We start from the raw sequence: 24005 nt of genomic DNA, 5'->3' as shown, positions 1-24005 counted from the left end.
AGACAGAATGAATTATAAAATGAGGTTTGGAGTTAAAAAGCGTGCGCTAAATCCCATCTCTGCTACTTAAATATTATGTAATTTTATAGAAATCACTCTTATTCAAAATGGAGATAGTAATACCTATTTCTCAGAGTATGTAAGGTTTAATAGAAAATGTATAATCCTAACATTGTACCTGTATTAGAGTACGAGTTCAATAAATGAAAGTTATTAATAATATAAAGCAGGTGTGATTCACAAATCAAGGCGCTCATCAATATTACCATTACGCATAGTGTTTGTTATATGTCCACAAGAATATATATACATATACATATACACACACATACACATATACATATGCATATACATATACATATATATATTCTACTAGTTACATTTGGCATATGTTTAAATAAGCTCAACGTTTATATTTGAAAAAACATAGCTTATGTTAAAAGTTCAAAAATGTAATCCTGTTGGTGAGTATGGAAATAATTTCTTTCTAGTTTCTTACATGCAAGTAAATCAAATACGGTAACAGTATTCTGCAAAACTCTACAATGTGAAAATTTTAACTTATCTATATACCTTACATTATACCATACAACCCGGCGATTGTTATCTAGCATTTAATTCCTAAAATACTTAGATTACAAGAACCAAATGAAATTTAAGTTGGTAGTCACATTTTGGAACTAGCTATTTGTCACCAGACTATTTATATATATAATTCTGGAAAGTTAAGACATATAAGTATATGTCTGCAAAGAGCTACCATATCATCTATTAACATTATTTTATTCTTGGCTGTGCATATAGTTTGGGAAATTTCTGTGTAGTAAGACTTCATAACTAACACTAAAGTTTTAACTAACACTGAAGTTTTAACACTTTGAGTTTTCAATTGATATTCTGTTTTTGAAATATATAATTATAAGAAAGACATATGTAACAAGTTAATAAAAAATCCTCAGATATCCATACATGAATTTTATTATATAATCTGGATAACACTACTAAGACAGTAAACATTTGTTTACACACACACATTCGAGCACACATATGCTAAGGAAACCAAGTGGTTTCTTTGTTTGAGGAAACTATACGTAGTAGGTAGAATTTATGGAATTAATTCAAACTGAAAATTTTACAACAGGAGAGACTGCTAAGTATTTAATTTTTCCCAGGGCTTTCTTTTTGTTATACTCATTTGTTTTATCTTTATTTCCAAATTTTATAGGCGTGTCCCTGAGATAGTCACTATATTTTATTTAAGCAGCATAAGTTAACAAGAGGGTATCTGAATCCTTTTTTTCTATTTCCACTGAGAAAATCTTTACTTCTTTCTTATTTTAAATGAGGGGCAGGAAGGGGGAGGCTATTGGATCTTTGAAAATCTGTCCACAAAATTTTCATGAGTCTGTTTTAGAAGTCAATTAACCCCGACTGTCAGAGCTCTATTATGATATTTGAGAGTTATTCCCAATGCTGAAGTTATTGAAGTTTCAGGTAGAGCTCCCCAACTTTATTTTCCATCTTTATTTCAGATAAAAATTGCTCTCTGACAATTGGGTGTAGTGCTCATCACTTCACCTTCAGTTTTTCTTTTTCTTTTTTTTTTTCCTCTCATTGTTTTGGACTCTAACTCACAAAATAAATTTCTTATAATTAAGACAAAGTTTGTTCTGCCAGGTAAATTATCCCAGACATAAAGAGTTGGAAAATCATTGCCTTAATCAATAGAAATTATTCAAACAATAACAAGAATCACTCTAACCAAAAAAAAAAGAAAGAAAAATCATGAAAGACCATAGAACTAAAACATACAAAATACAGTTATTGATATTTCAGCATTTTCAAATGTCAACTATTTGTGTTTGCTACGCAGACATTTTTAAATATAGAATTAAATGTTTTGTCATCGTTAGACTACAAGTAGCACACCAGATCTTAACTGGGGGATATATTGTATTAGAATTCCAGAAGAATAATCACCATAATAAACACAGAAAAAAAGCTGAAAAGACCATTCACAGAAAACAGAAAGATGAAATAAATCAAATAAAATGACCACACTTTAAATATGTGCTCTAAAAAAAATCTTTTTCTATTTCATGCTGATTCTCAGAGGTATTTAGTATTTGTACATGGCTGTAAACTGCTTTCACAAAAGGGCTGTTTACCACAATACTTAAGCCTGCTGTTATCGGATCACTCACAAACTATAAGCAGCAAGTGATGATTACCTCAAGCACGGGGTTTTCTTCTCTTTGTCCAATCTCAGCATGAGAGACAGGCAGCAAGAAAGCACCTCAATTGGTAGAAAGTCACAAAGAAGGGGAGAGGGATGCTTTGCTGTCAACGACATCCTTCAAAGGAATCCTGGAACCTGCTTTCTCTGGTACTGCACCACTTGCCTCCATGGAGACTTAAAACCTTTCCCGCCACTAGAGCTAGGCCACGAGAATTTCCCAGAAAGTCTAGAATTGTAACCCAAGGGAACACTTGGGTATTCACAATATAAAAGATCTCCCTGAAGCAGAAGTGTCACCATATTCACTGGGGCTTGTAAGGGTTATGAGCTCTGAGAAACCATTTACTGAGAGACACAAAGCTGTGCCTTTAATTATTGTGACCTTACTGTGGGATTTGAACCTTTTACTGCCAGAGAAACCAATTCATTTCAAAAATGGCAAAGGCTCTAAATCCTTGGGCAACGTATTTACTACCTCTAAGCCACCACTGAACTCATCCATAAAATGAGAAGGCGCGTGATGATAAATTGATAACACATGAAGTACTGGCATAAAATTGACAGTCAGTAAATGGCATTAATTTTTAAAACAGAAAAGTATAATACTATATTTAATCATTAAATTTAACACAGTAGGCTGCTTAGATTGTAGTAGTTAAAGATGGGTGCTGTGAAGTTCCATGCCCAAATTATCTAATTTGGGCTATTTACTAGCAAATGGTAGTGCCATTATAAAAATTACGTGTGTATACATGTACCTCAACTTTGCTCACTCTCCATTCCTTTTGTAAATCATACTAATTGATGGCCATGGTTAAAAGCAAGGAGGCAGCTCTCCTGTATATGCACCTTCATCATCTCTTTCTATTAGTTAAATGATGAACATACTGATTTCTGTATAATCCCCAATCTGGTTATGCCAGTTCCAAGTAGAATTTATCTTACTAATGTAACTGTGTAATTCAAGCCATTGAATTGTGTGTGTAAAATGAGTTATTTCTATGTAAAACAGCTTGCACGCTTTGGTAAGACATAATAATACAAGATAATGTGTGTGTGTGTGTGTGTGTGTGTGTGTGTGTGTGTGTGTAGGAGAACTTGTCAAGTTGGGTTTGGATCTAATGACTATAAAAGTAGGGAGAATTAATAATAAATATCGGAGTTTCTTTTTTACACCAATTGCTTCACAGATATCCTTGAGTTTGCTTTGTTTTTTAATTAAAGTTTATTGAGGTGACAATTATCAGGATGGCAGAGTGGTCTAAGGCGCCAGACTCAAGCTTTGCTTGAGTTCTTTTTATACTTTAAAACAACTGAAAATAATTGAAAACAATTGCTTTCATTAGCATTTGAATGTCTTTAAACGAGATGATAGGAATGCTTTTGTTTTACTTTAAAACAGTTGATAATTGAAATTTATGATGGGTGACAAGACCATGATATATGCAAGAAAGGCTTTGTGCGATTTACAAATAGTAATTATGTCCTCATAGAAAAGCCGTTTATCCTGTCAAAAGTATAGCCAATTAATAAATATATATTTTAAGAAAAATGTTTAAGGTATGTATACATCATTCTGTAAGATCCCTCACATAACTTTAACCACCTTTTCAATTAACCAACAAGCAATTGTTCTCATGGTAGAACATTAGGATTCTCGTCTGTTTGTGTATATATGTGTGTGCATGTGTGTGTGTATGTGTGTGTGTGTGTGTGTGTGTATGTATGCATTCACACACTCATTCATTTGTATCTCCATACATGGGCTTAAGAAAATTTTTGGAACAACATAGTTAAAATAATCTTATATAATTATTTTGGAAGATGGTGGAACATTTAAGTTAATGCAAATCAGTATGTTACAAGAAAAAAAAAAAGGCAGTGTGTGAAAACCTTTAAAAGTTTAAAGCAGAAAAAAATATTTAACAAATAAAAAAGCTACTATGAAAACAGTAATTTTGGTCCATTTGTTCAATCTACATAATATAAATTATATGGCTCAATATGGGAGATCTTTGGAGGTTTGTAAGTGTAAAGAAAAAAACTTTAAATCTTAAATACAGTGCCTATATTCACTTAATGGGCTATGATAGGGGCAAAAATAAACTCAAGGACCTTAACATATAAAATTAATTCTTTTACACATAAGTAATTAGACTAAATGATACACTTTCCTAATACCTTTGTCACTTGAGTGTGTAATATAACATCTCTATTTTATAATAATTATCATAATGGTATCAACTGACTTAAAGAGTATAAAAGCAGCTTAATATTTCCCTTAGATTAGAAACATTATATTTCAAGCATATCTCCGAGTACTTTTTAAAGTAATTTCTAGTTACAAAAGGAAATTTTTTAAATATTCAATGAGACATTCTACTCCGATTAGAAAACTTCTTAGTGGGGAGTAGAGAGGTTATTACATTTTTTTTGTTCAATTACGTTATCCTCTAAATAAATTCATCCTCATATGTTATATATATTATAAATGATATTTTCCTAAGAAGCCAATTCCAATTGTAATTTTAAGGAAAAAATACCATTTGAGCATATCCTTTAAAGATAATAACAATTGAGTAATATATGGTCACAGAACAAAGTGGGGGTTTTGCTTCATTAATGCAAAGGTAAAGCTAACACTTTACTGAAAATAAATATTGTGACAACGCCTACATTTATTTTCAAAATAAGTCACTTATTCTGTGACTACATTTTTTGAATGACTTTCCATAAATAGCGTATCATATGCTAAATGATTCAGACATAATCTTTAACAAATGATGGGCATTTCAATGAGAGGAAGAGTATCTTGGTGTACTATCACTGAAAGCTACATTTTACTGTCTCAGAAGATTGACTTCTTTTGGGTTTTCTGCAAGGTATTTATATTTTAACTTAACAAATAGGAACGATGGCTATTCTTATACCCTCGTCAAAACTCTTTGCAAAGTAAGTTTTATGTTTTCTCTGTATTTGTTTCACAACACTTCTTGCTTCCTTAATGTTTATCACAAACGTAGGTTGGAAATGCTTCAAGTCTATTCCATCATGAAAATATAAAAATCCCCCAGAATATGAGAAAAAAATAAAACATGCAAATTAATATTAGTAGTTCAGTGAGACAACCCCAAATGTCCTTCATAATGATAAAAGATGCATAATGACCTATAATTCCAAGTGTGAAAACCTGTTTGGCTTACGCACCTCAGGGACTGAAACTCCTGAAGTGGGCAGATTCTGTTGAAAAAGAGAAGTTCATGTTAAAGCTGAAAAAAAAAGGCATACTGAAAACAAACACCAATGACAGTTCTTACACCACTATTCTCCTGTGAAATAAATGAATAAACATCAAGTGTGTTTTCTTGTCATAATTTTTCTTCTTACTTTCATTAAATACATATTAATTCACAAAATAAGGAATGTTCTAACGCACAGTGGGTTAGGCTGTGGAATTATAATACTTATCCAAGATACAATTTTATCTACCTAAAGCAGACTGATCAACGTCTTTGGTCAGCTTCACAGACCTCACTACAACACTTATGTCTTACATTTATATTTTGGAATAAGAACTCATCTCCAACTTCTATAATCTTTCATAAAATGTCCCTACTAATTTTTGAAGTTGCCTGTTTACCAGCCCACTTTTTCATTTTCCAGTCCAACTCTCCTTCCTTCCTAAAAATACTCAGTGTCTTTTTGATGTAGATCTAGCTTATGGTGCTGATTTTATTTTGTGATTTCTGGAAATAAGAAAAAAATGCATTAATACCAGTAAACATAAAAATATAATTAAATAAGATTTTACTTGAGAGTAACTTTTATTTTTATTTATTTTTATTAGTTTCAGATGTACAAACATAATAATTTACACCACTCACAAAGTGATAACCCCCCTCCCTAAAACAGCAGTTTTCTTTTTTTTTAAGATGAGATTAAATATACTAAGGCTGGTTTTCATGACAGTGTATCTTCCATTACCCACCACTCCTACTTTGCTGAGTCACACTGGGAAGGTTTTCTTTTGGCAAGAAACAGAGAATAGATTACTGAATTCCAAAACTCTGTGTCCTATGGGACCTAGAATAAATTTGGAAGAATTATTGACACTCCTAAAACTAGATAAAGGTTTCCCATGGTGGGGGGTGGAGGAGATTAGGAAAGTTGGATGGGAAGCTAGGAGATTTTAGACAATTGTGTGTCTCTTAAAAGGAGGGAGTTTCTTCCCCGGGACCAAGTTATGTGAGAGGGACTGTGGGAGAATCCCTAAGATGAGTCTGAAAAACCTGCGAGCACAGATATTAGTTTACATCCTTACAAAGTAGAACTTCAAGAAGGCAGCAAGAACCAAATGAATAAATAGCCTCTTCTGAGGTAAATGAGGCTTCATATGGCGTCACAGTGGCTCAACATAGAGATGGACTAGAAGGATCCAATGCACTCTAAAGTGGGACAGAAGGAGAAGGGGTCTAGGACCACTCTAGAGGATATTAAGGTGTCCAGGAACACAACTTTGTTTATAAGACTATATAAGTAAAAAATACTGTAGCTGCAAATTTTTAGTCAAAAAATGTAATGAAGTCTGGGAAGATGCACTAGGGTTAACAATCCCATAAGCATAAGAAGCCTATGGAAATAATTGCTGTTGATCCTCAGATGAATTGACAAAAGGTTTGGTAGAACTTTCATTGAAAGCTTCCTGATTTCAGTGATATTCTTGACTTCTTGCATTTAAGTCAGTCTATATACACCTAGGGCAATGGATTGTGGGAAAAATGTTAGTGTGAGCTTCAATATGGGCTAGCTCAAAGCTTTTTGTTAGCCTACTATTTTTCTTCCTCAGCTCTTGGTTGAAGCTTAGATTGAGTAAACATTTTTAAGACATGAATGTAGCCCTTCCATCTTTATTGTAATATATACGTATTTCCTTATGTTCCCTCAAATTCATATTAAGTAATTTATCCTATGATTTCTTATCCTAATCTATGCCTGTACCCAAGAGAGTCCCAGAGACTCAAGAACGAAAACAAGATGCCCATGAAGCAGCCTCTAGGGCGTAAGTCTACTTTGGGAAGCGTTTATATTCACTGTACATATGTCAGCCAAGAAAAGGCAATGAAAAGGCAAGGGAAGTAATTATAGTTGTTAAATGATTCAGAATAATAACCCAGTGCAATGCAAGATTCTCAGATAGATCCTGTCTATCCACCTCTACCACCAAAACAAAAAACTATTAAAAAAACACACACTTTTAATTGTGGGCACTTGACTATAAACAGGAAAATGACTCATATTTTGGAATTATTGATAATATTCTTAAGTCTGATGATAGCATTATAATTGTATAGAAAATTGTCCTTAATCTTATAAAATGCCTGCTGAAATATTTACAGATTTAGTATCATACTACCTATAATTTATTCTCAAAAGATTCAACTTCACAAAATATATGGTAAGTGTATATTGTTGTAAATATGTATATACACGTATACATAGTGATCTACATATAAAGAACAATGGCAAAATAATAACAATTTTTTTTTTCATATAAGTTGGGGATTTCAGGATTCATGTAGGCCAGTGCCACAAAGAACAAAGACTATGCGAAGTTGGATAATAAAAATCCCACTTTAAAAGACACTGTGGGTTGAAATTGAACCCTGGCTGCCACTTTGCTACCACTTGTGCAGAGAACTTCTAATTTGTGGATAGTCGTGTTAGCAGGCTTCTTCCTTCTTAGGGTGGTGGGGATATGGGTTATCTCCTGAGAGCAAATGAGTTTGGCGGAGAAAGTGATATGAAGAAAGTGAGGAAATGGTAAAGATTTTGTGAGTACTTCTTCGAGAATGGGAAAGCAGTTGACTAAAGGTTAGTAACAGAATCAAGTAAAACTGAGAGCTCAGATGGGCTAGAAGTCATGAATATATAAGACAGAAAACCACCAGCTCTGAGAATTTTTTCTAGCAACACCCAGATGTCTGAGAGATACACTACAAATTCACTCTAGGAACAAGAGTAATGAGACAACTTTTATATGAGATCACTTATAATCAAGATGTATAGGCAAAGAGTGTATTAAATATCATGTCCATCAGTATCTCATCACTGAGTTATAATAAGAAAACTATGGTATCTAGTAAATGAAAAAGAAGCAACTTTTAGAAAATAAATTGAGATATTACTTCATTTTTACTCTTATGTATATGATTTTTAAATATCAGGGAGGAGCAGAAGAAATGTTTTATTTTTTTAAAAATTATCATGAGTGTATAATTCTAAATGTAATATATTTTTAATCAGAATTAATACAGGAACTGTATATTTGTATTTAATCAAATGTGAGGTGTGACTACAGAGGAATGTGATTGATTTTTTTAATCAGTATAATTTTAATATTAAATAGAATACACAGTACAGATAATTAGTTTAAAAGATGCATTTGCCTTCAGGGCACTTATTAAGTTCAACCTAGTATCAAAGAATTTTTTAAAATCCTATTATTCTAAAGTATTGAGATATCTCTTGTCTTCGTATTTTCTAACATGTAATCATTTTAAATTGACAATTTAATCCAAATTGTCATAGGACAAAGAAAAATCTTTGGTGGAGAGATTATTAGAGCTTCGACTTAGTTAAAAATATAATAAGAGAATAGTACTCACATTAAAAGGGTCATCAGTTATTTTAAGAACGAAGTAAAATTAACAGAATTATACCTTATACCTATATAAGAATGTTCATATTTTTGAAAAATTGCTTTCATATTTATTGTTTCATTTAATCCTCTCACTAAACCAAGATGATATACTCCATTTTTTCAGATTGGGAAAGTAAAAATCAGAAAGATTAGCTAACTAAACTAAGAAACTAAAGTTAACGACAGAATCCATATACAGTACTTTTTTTTTTTTTTTTTGTGGTCCCAGGCTTTATTTATTCAAATAGCAGGTTCAACAATACTTTTCTTTTTTTTCAGCCAAGTCTCTATTTTTTAACTGATTTTGAAATCAAATTATTTTAAAATGTGGCTGAACACAGCAAAGTATTTTGTAACCACAGTGTATATTCTGTTCTGCCTGAAAGAACTGGCTTGGATATTATTGTGGGTTCATTTAACATAACTTCCAGTGCAGTGGTAAATTAAAGAGGCCACATAAAACCATTTTCAATAGCTGTTTTCCTTACATACAATTGGATATTTCTGGTATCAAAAGAGAAGTGAGAGACAGAGAAAGGCAGGTTTAGTAAAAGAACAATTGTCTGCCGAAAATGGTACAGTGCCTCATCCTAAGAGGAGAAGCTGCTCTTCCCTCACAGAGGATACAAAATGCATCCAGGGCAACTCTAAGATATAGAAATGAAGCATATGTTTCGTTTCCATGAATTTTACTTTCACATTTGAGCTTCAATTTGTTTAACCCTTTATGATTTTGCAGGTCCTTAACTACGTACACTCACACATACGAATACAATACAAATTTCGATAAGGAAGCGGGATTGTAATAATTTTAATACTGCTGCTGCTTTATTAACATCTTTAATCAAAGATTAATTCAATGTAAGACAAATAGGTCAAATAGAAGAATTAAAAATTGTTTTCTTTTCCGGTGGCACTTTGACATATCTAATGAAAACATAACTATCAATATATTTTAGAATATACCCATATTATAAACTTATCCTGGATCCCTTGCATAACCATTCTCCCTACAGCCAAATTTTTAAGCTTGCATCAACATAAATTTAATGGTAACAAACATTTTTAACTGAGATGATTTCACTACGTTTATAGTTATAACTGCTGAAAAAATACCCTATTTTTACTCTTGTAAATGTAACCATTTATGCATATTTGCAGAATTTTGGTGTGGAGATATTAAAGAGAAGGGAGTATGAGGCTCCCTCCTTAACAGCTCCATTAATGTGTGTGCATTTCTGTGATCAGAAAGGAAACACACTGAACCTTCAGGGAAAGGGCACCTAGTACAGTGGATATTTGGAAACATAAGGGGCACCAAATGTTTTCCTTGAAAATGTTAAAAATATTTCTTTATGGATATATTCAAATTGTTTCCAACACAGATTTCTATATATAAAAACAATTAGCGAGAACAACTAAAACCCTATCTAATATGATTACTTTTGTCCTGCCTACATGATTAACTAATGAAATGAAATCATTAGAAATGTTATCCTACTTGGGTACATCTCATAAAATCATCAGAAGCCAATATGGTTGAAGAAAGTTACTTCAATTTCTTTTTAGCTGTGCTCTACTGTAAGAATATTTTTATATTTAAATGCTTGCAAAATAATTTCAGAGAACACTGTACCTGTGTGTCCCACTCTCTAATATATTCTATAATTCTCTCTCTTCACTTCTATTCTAATCTTCTTTATTGTTTTTCTCTACATTTCTTTTTGAAATGCTAGTCTAGATCCCCTAAATTCATTTCATGTCTCACCAATTGTTAAGGACTGCACCACAAACATTAAAAATAGGTTTAGAACATGAGATTTGGGATAAGGCAGATATTGCTTCTGCTACTTGAATGTTGTACAACTTTAGGTAAATTTCTTAATCTCGCTAAGTGTCACATTTCTTAAATGTACAGTGGGCATTATAACTATTCTCAAAAAATGGTAACTTTTGGGTGGCTTGATGGCTCAGTTGGTTAGAGTGTGACCTCTGAACAACAAGGTTGCCTGTTTAATTCCCGCATGGGATGGTGGGCTGCGCCCCCTGCTACTAAAGATTGAAAATGATGTCTGGACTTGGAGCTGGGCTGTGCCCTCCACAGCTGGATTGAAGGACAATGACTTGACTTGGAGCTGATGGGCCCTGGAAAAACACACTGTTCCCCAATACTCCCCAATAAAATCTTTTAAAAAAAAAGGTAACTTCTATTAACCTTAGAACCCACGATTCCCTGAGTTACCACTGCCTGCTTGGACCTCAGCAAGAAAGGACAGATTGTGCTTCATCTGAAAATATTTTTTAGTTGCTAATAACTAGATGGCAATCAACAGTTTTATTTATGTTTTTACTGAAATATCTATGTTAGGGCTATTACAATAGAGAGAAAGAAAGAAAGATACAGGAGGGAAAGAGAAAAGAGCAAATGGAGAAAAAGGGAGAGAGGAGAGGCTTAGAAGAATAATAGTGAAAATCCTCCCTGCTATCCTCCTCAATCCTAGAGACTGTCCTTTCCAAAATCTAAACAAAGAAAACAATGAAATTGAGAAAGGGAAGGATGGGAGAGCATAACCTTAGTTTTTTTGTTTGAAGTATTGCAAAATTCTTAAACATAAGATTCAACCATCTCCAAAGCATGTCAAAATGAAACATACATGTGTTAGTATTTGTTTCTTCACATTATTCTTTAGCATTCTGACTTTATATAGGTAATTAATATTAAGAGATACCGATATATATGTACGTATGATTATATTTGTGAATGTTTGGGACTGAAGTCTGATCTGAGTGCAGTTGGTGGTTTGAAGTAAAAACAAAGCAAAACAAAACGAAACAAAAGAAAAACCCAGGAGAAACGAACCTAATATAATTGGTTAATACCTACTGAATTTTATATTCATAAAATTTATCAATAATGCTTCCTGTTATGGCTATTCTTTCCCTCAACAAGTACATGAACCCATTCTAGAAATGTATCATTGTATCATTAGTGTAATGCTGCTTTCCAAAATATGGAAAAATCACTGTACATAATAAAATAATATTGATAATAATATTTAGAATTAAAGCATTAGGCTGCTAAGTTTTCCTTTTCAACAATCTTGGTGAAGACCTTGAATTAAAAAACAAATAAGTTATAATGAAATTTGTTCTCATCCTTTGCCCCTCTAAGTATCCACTGATCTTACACCAAAGCATTTTCTAACCAGGTTAAAGTCCAATTCTGTACTTACATTAGGCAAAGATTCAATTGAGTTAAAATTTTACACTAACTGCCAGTCAACCTTATCATGATCTTTCATTATGTGCATGTAATTAATTGGGTCCAATGAACAATATCAGTACTGTGTTATAGAATCTTTTCCCCCGACCATATAATTAGAATATAATTACCCACAGGATATCAGAATGATGCAAAACCTTTCCTCTAAATGTGCCCTCATTAGGAAACAAGTCTCAATGTACATTTATTCAATCAGTGTGAATTAATTAAAATGTTACTGGAATAAAAGAGGGCAACAATAAAGAGTATCTGACATCTATTAAGAGACTATCGCTTGAGATCTGCATGCACAGTTTATGTTTAAATCCATTTAACTCAAGTAGGAACTTTGCCATGCAAAGTTATATACATCCTCTATACTAAAATATCTGCGTAAACGAATTATCGTGCATCATTGTTTTTGAAAAGAGTACAGTATGCAATGCATGCAAAACCTTAAAGAATCTGCATAGGACTTCAGAGGTCCCATTGTTTCCTGATGAATCCAAAAAGATGTTATCATCACACAGTGGTGGGAAGAAATCATTTTTAATTTGAAGTATCCAGAGAATTAGTTGTTCACCCCACACCTTTCTATTACAAATCTGACATGTGTATTCTGATATGGTTTAAGAGATATTGGTTGGGCAAGCCTAGATTTACCAAAGCACTATTTTTAATTTAAAACAAAACAAAACGCCTAAAGTATTTAAGCTAGATCTAGTTATTTCAATAACATCGTTTCTTTAAGTAGAACATTTATGTGTTCCTAATAATATATTCTTTTTAACAGGATGCATAATAGATGCCACATATTCAGATTATGTAAAACATGGAAAATAATAGTAAATACATAAAGAAGCTGAGGGACACGTGATGCATATCCCACAAGAAGCTGCAGATTCATGTAAAAACATTCTTCCTAAAAGCTATTTATGTTGGTTTCTCTAGTACCTGGAATATTGTCATGTGCAATAAAATGTTATTAAATAAATGAATAAATAAATAAATAAATAATCCTAATACAGAGGAATGTTCAGCATTATTCAACAATATCATAAATAGTAACTTTTTTTAAAAAAACAAAGCTGTATGTGATATTTAATATATTCAGAAAATTTTAAGCTCTCTATGTTATAATTCCTTAGACATTTTTAGATTTAGATAGATTTTATAAAACTTAGTTCTGGTAATCAAAATTTGGTATTCCTTTTTACAAATAGACATGCACCACTTTATAATGGAAATTCCAAATGAGCACTAAGATAAATTAGGTCATCTAGAAATGTGACTTATTATATGCTCTTTAGGAGCAAATCTAATTAGTTTCAAAATTGTTGCTTGTTAAAAAAAAGAAATTGTAATAACATAATATTATACATTTTTTAAATGTTCTGAATGTGTGTTATATTTACCAATGGTGTATGTTTCATTCAGACATTATACTGGTCATGGTAAAGATCAAAGAATGAAAGTAATAATGCACTAGTCTTGCTAAACAAGAATGGAGATTGCTTCACACAGGTTTGCTTTATTTTTAACATGAAAGTTTCTGTAGAATTTCAGTAACAAAGACATGTAGCTATAGTTGCCTGATGAAAATGCTGCATTAACTAAAACACTACATTAACTAAGGGTAATCACCACACACACACACAAACAAATCCTACTAATAGAATATGAACAATTTTAAAGTTCCATTTAGTAGTAAACATCAATTTCCACTTTCTGAACTACATTAAGAGTGAATATATGTTACATGGATGACTGTATTGTTTAAACTATATTTTTTAAAAAGTCAGATTTAAGTATGATTTACTACCTAGAGGAAAATGTTTGATTTGCCTCAGAATTCTGAAATATTCCCTTTAAGCTCTCTACCTGCAATATTGCTTTATTTTAAATATTAGGCATTTCACAGTACCATCTATTGGATATTTTATACAACTACAACAACATAATCACTAGTTTTTCAAAATTTAATAACAACTACAAAATACTTCAAGAGCCACTCCAGAAACTAAACACAATGCTAATTAGAAATCCATTAATATTACCTCACTATCACATACTTCAAACTCAATTTTATTAGCTTATAACAATAAAATTCTATTATCATATGTTATCAATAAAGAAAATAAGCCTCTCTTTCACTTATTCATTGTATTATAAATTTTATTGGATACTTATGTTACTCTTTGATACATGTTTCCTTAACTCAGGAAAAAGAATGATGACTGATGGGAGTAAAAAGAGCTGACTGTTACATTAACTCAGTAGATATCTGCTGACAATCTACTACACATCAAATTGAACGAGGTACTAGAGATAAAGAGATTAAACCCTTTTAGTGTGGTGGTGTTATTCAATGAGCACAGAGAACAGTTTCACAAGAAACAATTTAAGTTTAATTCCTAGCATGCATGTGGACTTTGAGGAGTCTGGGACATTCAAGAGGAAATTTACAACTTAAAGCTGAATGTTTGGATCTAGAGGGGTAATGGAGATCAGAATTACACAGACATTCTCAAAAAGGGTAGTTGTAGTCGTGGAACTGGATGAGATCCTTTATGTAGAGGATTACAACATGAGCATATAATTAAAAATGGAAGTCCACACATACGTATTTTCGAATAAAAGGAGGACGAGGAATTTAGTGATAACAATAAAGTGTGACTAGAGAGGTAGAAGAAAAACTAGTAGAAATGTGTTAGATGAGTGTTACAGAATATGAGAACAAAGCATTTCAAATACTGTCAAATGTTGCAGGGAATTCCAAAAATATCCTTCTGGAGAAGGGTGTCTAGCAATCCTGTTGGTAGGCCAAGACAGATCCTTTATTACCTGACCAGAGCACCTATTCCTAACTGCTATGAGTGCTGATTGCCAAGACCTCCCAGCTGTCCCATTTTCTGAAGAATTATCCTTTGCTCACAGAAGCACGGTCTCCTGAAAGCACCTTCTATCTGGAGAAGGTCATAGCTAATGGATGATTGATTTGGGTTAGAAAAAAGCCACCCCTTTTGCCTTTGTCTTAAGATATGGGTTAAGAAAAAGCCAGCCTTTTTGCCCTAAGTTAAGAATAATCGTATGGTATGATTTGGGTCCCAGATTCCCCAATGTCCGAAGTTTAAACTCTCCCTATGACCACTTCCTTGCTCAAAATATACACCTTCCCTCTCCTGTTTCCTGCCTCCCTTAAAGATTTTATTATTAATCACACACAGCTAAATCCCTGATTCATCCTCTACTCCTTGGAAAACCAACCAAAAAGAATAGCACTGGATTTAGGATTGAGGGCAAGAGCAGTTTTAGACCACTTTACAGTAAGAAATTAGAACAATGTGTGTTGAGAAGGAGAAGGGAAATTTGACACAGTGAGTGTATCTTCACACCTGCACATACTTGTGACTACATTAAGAAGCAGACAGAGATCACATCCACATAGAAACATAAAACAGTAACATTGCACAGGACAAACAATAGCTCTTTCTCTGGTACGGGTTCTATGACAGACACACAGCTAAGGGTAAAAATACAGAAATTTGAGTCCTGGACCCAAATCATACTGCTGTTGAGTGCTACCTAACATAAGCATGTTGGATTACCCCTTGTATGTTTATTTTTCAATTGTACATTAGCAAATCAATAGTATGTTATATATTATTACAGGTTGTGACAAATGCTATAAAAGGAGAAAAGTGGAGAGTGCTAAGAGAGAAGGGCAGAAAATGGAAGAATGAAAGAAATTGGAGGAATATAGTCATGGATGACTCAAGGATGTTGGAGAAATGGTATCCACATTAAACTATTTGTGGTTGGGATGAAATAAAAATAAGAGTAATATAATACAGAAGAGAAAAGTAGGTGGCCCGCTGTATTCCTCCAGGATTTGATTTTCCTTGGGCAAATAAGGCCAAATTGGTCAAAACACCAGTGAGTATTAGCAGCAGAATTTGAAATGATGGGTTTTTATCATTTAGAATGGATAGCAAGGAGTGGGCATGGAGGTCTCAACAGAACTAAACTATCCTTATTCTGTATAAGGGGAAACAGGTTTAACTAAGGAACAAAATCAGGAGTGAGTCAAAAATCATTGCACATATGCAAGAAATTGATGTACAGTCAGAGCCTCATTTTATTGCACTTTGCTTTATGTTGTGTTTTTACAAATGGAAGGCAAGACCTTCCACCAGCAAACATAACGACTTGCTTTATTGACACTCGTTTTATTATGGTAATATGGAACTGAGACCACAATATCTCTGAGGCATGCCCGTAACTCTCTTTATTGCAGTGGTCTGGAACTGAACCAGCGACATATCTGAGGTATGACTGTATGGACCAAAAGTTATACGTGAATCAATTCTTGCTTTGGCTTCAAGTGAAAGTTGAAAGATAAGTTATATTTAACGGCCAAACAGAGGAAAGGACATACATAAATACTTTATGATCACCACCATTTCATCTGGAATCCTAAAACCACAGAATACCTTTGCAAGGTGAAATTTATTCTTAAACGTCTAATGGTAAAGGGATTCTGATTTTTACTGCTCTCTCACAATTTAAGTTAGAAGATGGGAATGATATAAAGCATTTATTTCTATTTTAATGCAATTAGACCTGGATATTTGCCCTGCCCGAACCTCAGTCTTCCTAGGGAGGGAACAAGCAGAAATACCAGCACAGAGGTTCACATATATGAGAGATTTTATGCCACAGTTTGTGACTGTTTAGTGTAACCAATGTTTAATGAGAATAGCTAGTTTCTCACATTCTTGTCAACACTATTATCATTTTTAAAATATTTGCCAAAATTGATAGAAAAAGTATATCACTTTATTTTAATTTGCATTTCTTGATTATTTATAAGGTTTAAATTATTATTATTATTTAGTTATTTGCATTAATTTTACAAAACAGAGCTTTTTTTATTATACTGCCTCTGTTTACCGTGATTTGTTAAGTTTTGGTCTTTACCATTTTTTTTTTCAATTTATTGGGTTGACAATTGTTAGTAAAATTACATAGATTTCAGGTGTACAACTCTGTATTACATCATCTATAAACCCCATTGTGTGTTCACCACCCAGAGTCAGTTCTCCTTCCATCACCATATATTTGCTCCCCCTTACGCTCATCTCCCACCCCCCACCCCCTTTACCCTCTGGTACCAACTAAACTATTGTCTGTGTCTATGAGTTTTTGTTTCTCATTTGTTTGTCTTGTTCTTTTGTTGTTTTTAGTTTATATACCACGTATCAGTGAAATCATATGGTTCTCTGCTTTTTCTGTCTGACTTATTTCGCTTAGCATTATACTCTTAAGATCCATCCAGATTCTCTGCCCATTTTTCAATTGGGTTGTTTGTTTTTTTGCTGTTGAGTTTTATGAGTTCCTTGTATATTTTGGATATTAGCCCCTTATTGATGGCACTGTTTGCAAAAATCTTCTCCCATTCAGTTGATTGCCTCTTTATTTTGTCGATTGTTTCTTTTGCTGTGCAGAAGCTTTTAAGTTTGATTTAGTCCCATTCGTTTATTTAAGCTTTCACTTCCCTTGCCTTTGGAGTCAAATTCATAAAATGCTCTTTGAACCCAAGGTCCATACATTTAGTACCTATGTTTTCTTCTATGCAGTTTACTGTGTCAGGTCTTATGCTTAAGTCTTTGATCCATTTTGAATTAATTTTGGTACATGGTGACAGATAGCAGTCCAGTTTCATTCTTTTGCATGTGGCTATCCAATTCTCCCAGCACCATTTATTGAAGAGGCTGTCTTTTCTCCATTTTATGTTTTTTGCTTCTTTGTCAAAATTTATCTGTCCATATTTATGTGGTTTTATTTCTGAGTTCTCAATTCTATTCCATTGGTCTATGTGTGCTTTTCTGCCAATACCATGCTGTTTTGATTATTGTAGCCCTGTAGTACAAGCTAAAGTCAAGGAGTATGATACCTTCAGTATTGTTCTTTTTTCTTAAGATTGCTTTGGCTAATCGGGGTCTTTTGTGGTTCCAAACAAATCTGATGATTTTTAGTTCTATTTCTTTAAAAAATGCCATTGGGATTTTGATGGGGATTGCATTAAATCTGTATATTGCTTTGGGTAATATGGCCATTTTAACTATGTTGATTCTTCCAATCCATGAGCACGGAATGTCTTTCCATTTCTTTGTGTCTTCTTCAACTTCTTTTAAAAATGTCTTATAGTTTTCAGCATATAGGTCTTTCATATCCTTGGTTAAGTTTATTCCTAGGTAGTAAGGGTCTTTACCATATTTTAAAGAAAAGAAAATTTTGATTCGTCAATTCTCTTAACATTTTTCTTTTTCATCTTTCCATTTTTAGGAAAAGGCAAAAAGGCATTGTACAGGCAAAAATTAAATCTTGAATCCACGTGTGATTTATTTTGGAATAGGTATATAGTAGAATATATCTTAATTTAGTTTCTCAGATGTGTATACATTAATCTCAGAACCATTAATCCTCATGATCCCCTGCCAGATTTGATATGGACCAGTATCATATAATAACTACATTATTAAATACATATAGTTCAATATGCTTTAGACTTTCTACCAGTTCTTCATATCTTCTATAGCCATTATTACATTATTTTTATTGCTGCAATGTTAATAAACATTCTTAAGATTTATTAAACCAGATCTTTCCTTATTTCTCTTCTATCTCAGAATTTATAATGTGTTTATGTAACATTTATTCTTCCAGGCACACTTTGGAATTATTTTGTCATGCAAAAAATATTGCATGGAAATTGAATGAAGTAAATGAGTGAATTTGAAGAAATGTAGGTTCTTTTTAGTTCAATTTGATTTCCTTTAGTATACGGTAATTAGACTTAAGAGAATAGTTTTAATTTTTTGTTTAGGGATAGCATGATCTCTTCCCACCTTGTTGCAGTTCTCTTTGCACTATAGATTTTCTCAATCCTCTCCTCCAATTACTGATTCAGGTGTCCTGAATGTTGACTTTCCCTTATGCCGATATTCATATATTTTAGTTTCTGATAAGGCATTATTTTTTTTTTGTCTACATCTTTTCTTAACCTTCTAGTTATCCCTTTCAAATTATATTGTAAAGCAGATATTTTCTTTAGTACTCTTGATCATGTAAAACAATTGCTATTAACATTTTCCTCTGATTGATGCAATAAATCTTCATGCATGACATCCACGTAACTTTTAACTGTTACACCTGTTCCTTTGTCTTCGTGTTGTAGAATTATCACTATTTTATTTTGGCAACAGGTAGACTTATTTATACTAAAATGCACTTTGGCCATAAGCCATCAGTCTGTATTAACAATTGTTACCAAAAAGTACAACCAAAGATAACAAACACCATTACATAGGTTATAGCAATATTGTTGAGGTATAGTCCCCTACCAACACAATTTCAAATGGAAGACATTAATCTTGGTTCTCAGTAACAACAGTAAGAAGGAAAAGTGTTTTCTCTACATGAATAGTTTGTTTTCATGCTGTGAATACTGTCAAAGCTTTATTTCCCCCTTTTTGCTAAGGCTATTAAGAAACTCGCACAAATTTGCAAACTACCTCTAATTTCAGAATCAACTTTTTAGGATATTGGAACATGTATTTCTAAGTCTAACAATGTTGGCACAAAATTATGGTTTCATATTGCTGTTTACTGCAGATTTACATAAGCTGCCTTGAATATTGTTGGTAACATATTGTAGAATAACTCAATTATTAATACATAATTGCATAGCTTCACTTTTAAATCAGACATATGAATAATATTCTTTGTTTTGTTTGAACCTATTTCATAGATCATAAATTTTGAATATTTTTGATCCTTCTTTAGATAATGCTCATTTCTTTGTAAACATTTTAGATTTCCATTAAGATTTTCAACTAATTGAACTTTCAGTTATGTCATATCAGCCTTTTGTTTCTGCTATTCTATAAATTATGACAAAACCAACAAGGTACAAGTTTGTTTCTTAAAAAAATATATATGACTTACTCAAGATACAGCTATATCTTAGGCATAAAATATAATAGAAATGTGCAGGAATATTTTGAAGCCCTATTATAAAATAACTAAAAACAATATTTTAAAAGTCTTAAAAATAGAACTCTAACATATTCCTTTAGGTAGAAACAAATATAATTAGCCATAATATACGAATTTTTCCCTCTAGATTAGATCCTGTTTATAGGTATACATACTCTACATAATAAAACCTAGGTTAACATAAAAATGTGTTCTTCAGGAACCAATAACACCAATCTAACTAAGACAATGTAACAGATAAATGGTTCTTCTTATAACTGTGGGATAGAAGCATCAATTAGCGAGGCTGGGTTCTTCTCCCATTTCTTATACCATGCCCCTTTAGATTATCTGTACATAAGGACTGTGACCAACCAAAATAGATGTAAACATGTTTTAAAAACATTATAGCTTTCTAGTACTTAATGTGCTCCTCATTGGGATTTAAATCAGAAAACCATTGGTAAATAAAAAAATAGAGACATACAGAAATTAATTCTACACATTAAAAAAAATATAAAGCAACTATCCTTATGAATAATATCATGAAATTGAGTCTGAGTTAGATTTTCAAAATATGAAAAAAAATGAGATTCCTTTTTGCCTATCATTACTGTGATGACAATAATGAATTGATATATAATGAATATTAATTAAATGAATATTAAGTAATGACATTGATGAAACATTTATTGAGCACTGACAATGTGCTTTGTCCAACTCTTTAGACAAAAAAGAAAATTGCATAGGCACAAACCCATGGTACATTACATAAAGAATTTCAAGAAAATATATGACTTCAGTAACTATAGTTAAAGGTTAAAGAGGTAAATGGAAAAGAAGGGTGAAGCAGCTGAAATGATGTTAAAAACTGAAGCTCAACGCAGCAAGTCACATCCTTAACCAACTGTTCACACCTTTTCTCCAGACTCTACATTTCTGGGAGCTCTGTAACTAGCATAGTAAATAAGGTTACAGAGACTTCAAAATCCAAATTTCAGAGAATCACAGAGAATTCAAAATCTCCCTTCCTCCTTTAATTGGATGATGTTTTGTATTGAAGTTGTCATTAACTGTTGCTGTTTTGAGATAGATGACAGATAGAAGAGACAGAACCCATGCTATTTGGACACTATGCTTCCACCCCCTAACAGACCTTCTGACATTGTTGAGGAGTAGTGACTTGGGTAAACACATGTTCTAAGGAAAGATTTAACATACTCTATGCTATTTAAGACTTAATCACCATATGTACAATGCATACTTTGGTAGAATTCTTATCATTGTGGAAGTGTAACCAAGATCGGAAGAAGACAATTTCATATAGACGTATGGTTCTCTGAGGGTGTTATACATAGAGATAGGTAGATCGCTAGCTATTTCAGCAACACTGCAATGTGGCCAAGTATGCAAAGTTATAATGAAGAAGAGGAAAAATCGGAACCATTTGAATCAAATCTAAAAAGTATGTTTAAGATTTATATTTTCCAAAATCTTTTGCTTTTCTCTCTGAGTTAACATTCTTTATTATTTATCTTATTGGCATTCTTAAAAGTTAAAGTAATATAAGACATTATTACAAGAGAAAAGTATTCCAGGAAGCACATACCACGCACAATTGGTCTAAAAAGGCACCATACTGAACATATTCTTTGTTTTACATTGTATCACTTCCTGTCAATAAGAACTACTTTTACTGTATATTCTGAGATTACTTCTATTTTTAAAAAAGATAATCAGCTAACTTTAAATGTTTAAATAATTAATATTTTATTCTAAAACTAACTTTTGGTTTTAGAAAACAATCCAATCATTATGTTCCTAATTTGAAAATGTGTTTATAGTACAAAAATAACTAAACTGTGACATCTAACTCATCTGTAGAACAAAAATAATACAGTATAGAAAAAAATGGAATATTGATTAGAGACTAATCAGGAGAAGCCATTCTTCATAAAGATGTTCACTAAGATATTATTTATAACAAAATAAGGAATTGGAAACATGCTGGATATACTGTTTTAACTACACTATGATATCTTCAGTTAATGATATGATGCAGCCATTAACAGTAATGTTCCATAGTATATGAATATAAACATTTAATTATATTAGTTTAAGTCTAAAAATAGGATTCATATAATATATTGTTTAATTACAAAAATGGACATCTAAAAACCAAGAGGAAAATTTTAATAGTAGTTCTATTTATATACTAATGGCTCTTCTGATATAATTGATTACAGATTTTTTTTTTTCTAATTTTTACATTGTATTTACAATTTCCATTTAATATATACACAGTTCTTTTATAATAAAAGGTTAAATTTTATTTTTTAAATTCCAACATTATACTTATAATAACAGTATTATCAGATGACACAAACTGAATAATTACTATTTACCAGGCATGGTTCTAAGCAATATTCATCAATTAATTTATCTAATTCCACTTATGTGTGGAATAAAGAGGTACAAAATATTAATAATTTGCCTCATGTCACAAAACTAGTGAAAAAACAAGATTAAAATGCAGAGACTATACTGCCAAACAGTATTCTAACACAGTGAACCAATTTACTCTCCCACTTGCAGTGCATGAACAATCCAACTGCTTCACATTCTTTCCTAAAATTAGGATTTTCAGTTTTCTTAATCATTGTGATAGGTGTATAATGATACCTATTGAGATTTAAATATGCATTTCCCTGATGAATAATGATCATGAATACATATTTATATATTCATACTTATAGGTGACATGTATATACTAGTATACATTTTGTTGGTTGTTCAAATGCTTGTTTAGGTCTTTTGCCTTTTTGAATTAGATTGTTTGATTTACATAAATTATTTTTATGGTCTGGATCCAAATCATTTGTCACCAGTCTGTAACCTTTTGAAGAAAACAACTTGCCCACAGATCCACAGTTCGTATTAGAAACTTAAGTTTCTAGCCTTTTATCCTTTCTGGTTATCACTATCCCATGCTTATTTTCTTGCTTCCTTTCTCCTCAATTGATCTTCCATAACTCATCTCAGTTCTAAAACTTTTCACTGAGCTCTCTGGAACTTTTGCTTAAAATAAATGTTATAATTTTCCTTTCTAAGTCACTGCCATTTCCCCTATAACACTTCTGAAAATAGATTGCCCATTCTCTCAACCATTACTAGTTGTGTAGTTTTATGAAAATCGTTTGGTTTTCCATCAAAATCATTATTCCTCCAGCCCCAAAGTAGAATCTCATCATTGGAGGCTCATGGAATCTAATAGGTCAGCTGTCTACCTTTCTTCATTACTGTCAATCTACTACTAGCAATCACTTCATCAAGACCCTGCAATTTTCCTGGGTGGTTTTAAGGACAATGTACAATAAACTATCCCCAAAGTTCTGTAACTTCCAAATATCTGGACACACCTATTGCGCTACTCAGATCCATGACTGCATATTGGAGTTTACCATCCTCTGAAACTAGCCTACTATAAAATCAAACTCTCATATTCCACTCTCTGCTGCAATCTTCTGTCCTGATTCCCTCATTTTCTTACTCAGTGTTTTTTATTATTATTGACACAACATTCCCATAATTCTACTCTCATATATCCTCTGCGCTCAGCTTAAAATTTATTTTAAATCACATTGCTAGCAGAATTATCTTTCTAAAACACAAACCTGATCATGTAGTTCCCAATTTATTCTAGAGACATCCAATTCCCTCATAAGATACATCAAACTTTTCATTATCTCAGGCCTTGTCTTGTC

The 24005-nt window shown here is 32.3% G+C and overlaps 1 protein-coding gene across 4 annotated transcripts in view; it reads right to left on the bottom strand.

Annotated features, from left to right (window-relative positions):
• DGKB (diacylglycerol kinase beta) overlaps positions 1–24005 on the bottom strand; it is a 647688-nt gene that overhangs the window by 412014 nt on the left and 211669 nt on the right. For 2 of the 4 annotated variants that reach the window (XM_019727049.3, XM_074340800.2), the window contains one exon: positions 5447–5479. The exons of the other annotated variants lie outside the window; for them this stretch is intronic. In XM_019727049.3, the coding sequence (XP_019582608.1) occupies positions 5447–5479 (33 nt within the window). The remainder of the gene's footprint in view (positions 1–5446; positions 5480–24005) is intronic. 4 annotated transcript variants of the gene reach the window in all.

Source organism: Rhinolophus sinicus, chromosome 4, assembly GCF_057876585.1.
Source record: "Rhinolophus sinicus isolate RSI-liver-muscle chromosome 4, RSI-T2T, whole genome shotgun sequence".
NCBI lineage: Eukaryota > Metazoa > Chordata > Mammalia > Chiroptera > Rhinolophidae > Rhinolophus > Rhinolophus sinicus.
This window is presented reverse-complemented; position numbering and strand designations above follow the sequence as displayed.